Below are 6,187 nucleotides of genomic sequence, written 5' to 3'. Positions count from 1 at the left end.
CCCCTGCACGGAGGAGCTCCCCACCCCTGCACGGAGGAGCTCCCCACCCCTGCACGGAGGAGCTCCCCACCCCCGCACGGAGGAGCCCGGCTGCGGCCCTCCAGCGGCCCCGCCCACACCCCCGTCCTGCGGGTCACCGCCCCCTTCCTCCGGGTCCAGCTGTTTCACACGTCTTGCCCCGTTGCTGATTGCTCACACAGGCGGAGCCTGGGAACCCCTTGTGTCCCACCAGCCTCTCTGCCTCCCGACTCTACGCCAGGTCCCCAGCCACAGTTCCCCAGAACCTTGGGGCAAACGCGCATCCTGGCTTTCTGCAGCCATTGCTGGTCCCCTCCCCACCATCCCCCAGAGCAGGGGCCCGGGTGTCCATTCCCCCTGCCCTCAGCCTGCAGCTGGGAGCCAGCGCACAGCCAGGCCCGGGCAATGGTGACACACCCAGAGTCAGGGGTGTTTGGAAACATTTCTGACCTGGACACTCAGGGCAGAAACCCCTCCCCATGTTAGGTGAGATCTCCAGCTCTCTTCCCCACATTCAGCCCAGGCTGACCTACTGTGGGCCTGGAACTGAGGAGAAGCTGCAGATCAGGGGCTCGGATAAAACTTCCCAGAGTGTATGAAGGCCTTGCTCCCTGTGCGTCTGCTCAGCACCCCTGGGCCTGTGCCCGCTCTGTGCGGCTGCTGGGACCCTGTGTTAGAGGGTGTGGGGGACAGCAGACCTGGCTGAGATGCCTGCTGTGCTCGGGGCCACCGAGAGTCTGCCCCTGCCTAGGGGGTCCTCAAGTGAGACGCCTCTGGGACGGCCCAGTGAAGAGCCGCGTGCTTTCGGGGCATGGCCGCTGGCAGGTGCAGGGCTGGCCAGGACCAAGGGGCCACCAGGACAGGGGATGCCAGGACAGAGGGACACAGGTGCAGGCCTCGTGCTCACCTCAGGTGCAGCTCCAGCTGTGCGTATAGGAAGTGGACCAGCGCCCGCCTGGCCAGGATCTCCGCATGGCAGTCGTTGACCACCAGCCCCTGGTCGTTGATGTGCTCGCCGCTGATGCACTTCGTCCCCGAGGACAGGACAACCACCTGGGCTTGCCTGGCGTCCAGGCCTGGGGAACAGAGGAGGCATCAGAGCCCGCGGCCACTGCCCTCCCTGTGGGCACTGAGTCTGCTCTCCCCGTCTGTCCCCACCCCTCCCCCCAACCTGAGTCTCAAGTTTATAAATAGACAGCCAGCTGGCCAGCGGAAGGTGCTGGGGAACCCGGGAACCCTGCCGTCACCTGACCCTTGGCCAAGGATCACCCCCTAACTGGAAGACTCCCTGAGGGTGGGCCTGATGCCCACGTGTCCCCTCTGGTCCTGTCCAGGGCTATGCAAGCTGCTTCCTAGCCAAGCTTTCGGGTCTATGGGGAGCCCTCAGGGATATTGTTATGTAAGTAAGGAAAGCAGCTCCTGCTGCTGGGGGTCCAGAGCCCTAAACCCCGGGGCGTGGGGTGAGGTCACAAAGCCCTGCGGAACAGGAGACAGGACTGTGAGACCACCTTGAGCCAACCCGACCTGTGGTGAAGCTGAGACCCTGATTTCCAGGTTAAATCCTGAGTCCTGGCTTTCCTGAGAGCCATGCCTCCACTCAGAGGGTACCAAGGGCTCCTCCCAGAGTGACCCCCCTCCCCCAGTACATGTATCTGAAGATCAAAAGCTCTTCAAAGGTACAGCTTTACCCAGCTTCTCATTGGCGCCTTAATTTGTCCCGACCCCTCAGAACATCCTTGGACCTGCAGCCGCCTTGGTGGGTGTGGGGGGCAATAGGAGCTGATGAACTCCGTGGCTTTCCTGACACTTCTTCCTTTCTTCTATCCTTTTCTTTCTCTCCTCCCTCCCTTCCAGCCACCTCTTTCACAAGCAGCTGTGCCCAGCGTGGACAACTGATGGTCATAATTAGGGAGAAAGTGGAATATTTTGTTGAATAAGATAAGATGGTTTAAACACCCTAAAGCTACCCCTGGCACATAGACAAACATTAGATGTTAGTGTTTTTTCTGTTATTTGTTCACTAACAAACTTAGTGTTATGTTTCCATTAAATTTAGAGACTGGAAAAAAGATGGGGATAGTTTATTGCCACCAGAGAAAATAGGGAGTTGGTTTGTCCCCCATGAAATCTTTGGGGCAGTTACATGCTGGGCTATGACTTGATGACCATCTACATGTGGCATCTGAATGGCTTTGATGGTAGCGTCTGATTTCAGAAGAACACGGCCCAGGTTCAGTCATCTTCCCTTCTTCATGTACTCCTGACACTTGTCGCCTTCCTCATGCAGGTGGACATAGGCATTTCTGGGATGTAGCCCACAGTCAGGGCTGCTGCCCATCACCTGGTTGAGCTCTGACCCAGTGGGACCTGGTGAATTCTTCTAAACTCCTGTTCATCTGCATGTGAGCCGGGAGTGGGCTGGGTGGTCCTCATGTTCTTTCTTGCTCCATTTTAAGGGGAGACATTTACCATAAATAAGTCAGCACGCATGCTATGTGGGGTCAGTGGTAAATCTGTCCTGCATTTTGTGGTTTAAACTAACAGTTTAAACCCCAGATTTAAAATCAATTGTCCATCACACTCCTCGTTTCAAGGTGTCCGCCCCTTGGAATCTCAATGTGCCCTGTGTCTCCATGGAGACGTTTTGCCAACTAAACTGTTATTATGACCGACTCCTTGGAATCCAGTTCGTCATTTACCATCTTTCACCGCAGCACGGGGCTTCTGTCCAGTTCATTTGCTCCTACTCATCTCCCCTGCATCCTCCTGGGCATAAATAAAATACCCCACTTTTAATTTTACTATTGAAGCAACTGCCAGTCATTCAGGAAAAGAGGAAAAGAAAGCATTTGGGAATATGGGGACAAAGTCCTTGAATCCTGCCTCTGTGAGGCCTCTGTGAAGGTGGACATTCCTTTTTGCTCCTGGCGGCAGAAAGAAGTCTCAACTGTATTTGATCTATCAGGATCTATTGAGTGCCAATGGGAAAGCAATGTTTAAGTGCCAGTTCTTCTCGAGCCAGAGTCCAGCCCAACTCTCCACCTCCTTGCTCACCTGAGCAAAATGCACGCAACAAAGCACCTCTTACATCTCTTAACATCTCATGACTCTGAAAGGTTGACTGACGTTCCGATGCTGAGCTCATCAGCGCTTCCAGTTTTCCCAGAGAAGACAGGCCTGGCCGCTGCCCAGAGGGCCTGGCATTCTGGATGGGGCTGTCCTGGGCTGTGCTCTCCACTGCCCAACTTCAAGGAGGTGTGTTTTTTCAGGGCGGGTATAAATCCCAGGCATTCATGTATGTTTAAAGCTGCATGTTAACTTAAATGGGAAAGAGTTAACTTAAACGGGAAAGAGTGAAACCAAAGCTTCTAACTTTTGCAGGCCAGGCTGGCAAAAGACAGTTTTAAATGTAAACTTCTAAAAATATACACTAGGGAACCCCTTTTTTGGCTCTTTCATAACCTTAGACCTAAGCAGTTGCATGGACAGATCTTCAGCACTGTGCCTTGAGTTGTGTCCAGGGCCACGTGGATGAAGGACTGGAGCCTGTGGCTGCATCTTAGCTCTGCATACCACCCCCCCCCCCATCAGATGTGAGGGTCACCTGACCTCTTGGTCTTGGTGTCTGTACTTCTTCAAATTGATAATAAAGATTCCCTCCTTTCCCACTTCTCGGGGTTGGTGCAATCAACTGATAGGCGTATGTGAAAATGCTATAAAAATTGCAATTTTCATATCAACTGAGACTCATGACAAACAGCTGCTCAGAAATTGCTTCTTCGTGGGAGCGTGGGCACCGTCAGAACAGAGCTTGACCCGGGCTCCACCGGAACACGGTCCAGATTTGGGTCCAGAGGCTCTGATCCTCCTCCATTTCCAGCCCCACGGGAAGGAGGGGTTCCAGGGACAGCGTGGCTGGGGGCAGGGCTTGACCGCCAGGACCTGGGAGTGGAGGGCGTGGGAATGGGCCTGCCTTCCAGCTCTGACCGCAGAGAAAGCATGATGCTGAGTTGGGCTGAGAGCAGGCAGAGCCTGTGTCCCATTTTAATTCAGGGGCTGCCCCCCTGGAGCGGATGCGTGGGGTTGAGGGACACCTGGCAGGAGGTTCATCTCCTCGCTTCGGCCTCGGGTGGTCCCTTGTGGATGACCAACTCCTGCCCACTCCGCTCAAGGAGGCGCCTGCAGGGGGAAACAGGGTGGGTGGGGTGGGCAGCATTTCTGTTCGGGTGGGAAATCCGTGCGTGGTGCCTACGATGACTGGACCAATATTTTACTCACAAATGTGGATGTTCAGACAGAAATCATAACCAGGATAAAAGGGAAAAACTGAAACTAAAGAAAGACTCCACCGATCACAGAGGAATCACTGTGATTAGGGACCAGAGACAGGCTCAGTAATGTGCTGGTGAGTCAGAGAAACCTGAAGAGACTGGCTGGCAGTGAAACAAGAAGAGCATCCTCTGAAGAAATAGGAACCAGAGGACAAGACAGGAGTTGTGGACAGTAGCTTGCAAAAATTAGAACACAGGGCAGCTGAAGAGCTGTCACATACACAGGGAATTTCCAGGAACACAGAGTAAAAGGTAGATTAACAGCAAGTCTTCCCTGGTGGCTCAGATGGTTAAGAATCTGCCTGTAATACAGGAAACCTGAGTTCGATCCCTGGGTCAGGAAGATCCCCTGGAGAAGGGAAGGGCAAACCAGTCCAGTATTCTTGCCTGGAAAATTCTAGGAACACAGAGTAAAAGGTAGATTAACAGGAAGGTGAAAGACAGGGAGTTAGCTGAGAATGTTGAAAATTTGACAAAAATGTGAATGAAAGAAGGAATTTATCAAATAAATGATACAGGAAAAATTGCAAAATAAATGACTTAAATATGTCAGGGAAGGTGACTGGCTCACACCTACATGGTCTTATGAAATTACGTAGCATTCAAGTGAAAAAAACCATGCTCTCCCGTGGCAGGGGTGGGGCGACTACTGCAAACAGATGTCAGTTAGGACATTCCTAGTCAGAGATACTGGATAAGAGAGCAGAGAAAAGCCCTGGAAGATACCCAGGGCAAGCAAGTGTGAGCTCAGACACCCCAGCTCACCCTCCCAGGAGCAAGAGACCTGGGTTAAGAAGCTCCTGGAGACATGGAGATTCAGTTTCCATCCTATGCATTTTAAAGATGTTTCTAGAGACAGAAGGAGGATGGCATGGATGCTGAGACAGTGGTCCAGGTGGGTGGTATGGGACCCCTGGTCTGGTGGGCAGAGACTCCAGCACCAGTGCACCCCGCAGGTGCGAGGGCTTGGAGGTCATGTGACCACCCCCCCCCGCCAAAGTGGTTTAAGGAAGTCTAGCTGGTTGGACCAACCTTCAGTGTCACATGGTCTGAGAGGTGGGGGGCTTGAGGATGGATGTGACCCAATAGGGGGAAAGGCTCTTTCCTCAGAGATGCACCCCCACCTGCGGCTGAGAACTGTGAGATTCCTGCAAGCCACCTGACTTTGCCACGCAACTTACAGCATCCTGGGTGTGGATGCTGCTTAGAGGTTTCAGTCTTAAACCCATGGTGGAGGTGAGATAGAGGAGATGGCCAAGGCACAGAACACAGAAGAGAGTATGAACACCATCGCTGATGACATAAAAATCCATCCACATGCAGAGACGTCACCGGGGGAAGACAGGGTTGACACCACCAGCCCCAATTTACAAAATGGAAAGTGGAGATGCCCCATCCAATCTAACAGGGTGAAAAGCAAAGGGTTAAGTGTATATTATAGATATAGAAATGGAAAATAACATAATATCCATTTTTAATAGTGTGAATCAATTGATAAGATTTAGAATAGAAAATCTTGAAACATAGAACCAGCACAGTATTTAGAGTCACAAGAGCAAAATTTAAAATTATTAAAATGTCTGCCTCCCAAGAATATACAATGGATTAAAGACAATCTCTTTAACAAGTAGTGCTGGGAAAACTGGTCAACCACTTGTAAAAGAATGAAACTAGAACATTTTCTAACACCATATACAAAAATAAACTCAAAATGGATTAAAGATCTAAATGTAAGACCAGAAACTATAAAACTCCTAGAGGAGAACATAGGCAAAACACTCTCCAACATACATCACAGCAGGATCCTCTATGACCCACCTCCCAGAATATTCAGGAAA

At 51.8% G+C, this 6,187-nt stretch overlaps 1 protein-coding gene across 1 annotated transcript in view; it reads right to left on the bottom strand.

The window, feature by feature from the left end:
* ADARB2 (adenosine deaminase, RNA-specific, B2 (non-functional)) overlaps positions 1-6,187 on the bottom strand; it is a 236,292-nt gene that overhangs the window by 11,607 nt on the left and 218,498 nt on the right. Inside the window, exon 5 of the mRNA XM_010836405.1 lies at positions 926-1,094. Within this exon, the coding sequence (XP_010834707.1) occupies positions 926-1,094 (169 nt within the window). The remainder of the gene's footprint in view (positions 1-925; positions 1,095-6,187) is intronic.

This window comes from Bison bison, unplaced genomic scaffold, assembly GCF_000754665.1.
Source record: "Bison bison bison isolate TAMUID 2011002044 unplaced genomic scaffold, Bison_UMD1.0 scf7180017864063, whole genome shotgun sequence".
Classification (NCBI taxonomy): Eukaryota; Metazoa; Chordata; class Mammalia; order Artiodactyla; family Bovidae; genus Bison; species Bison bison.
This window is presented reverse-complemented; position numbering and strand designations above follow the sequence as displayed.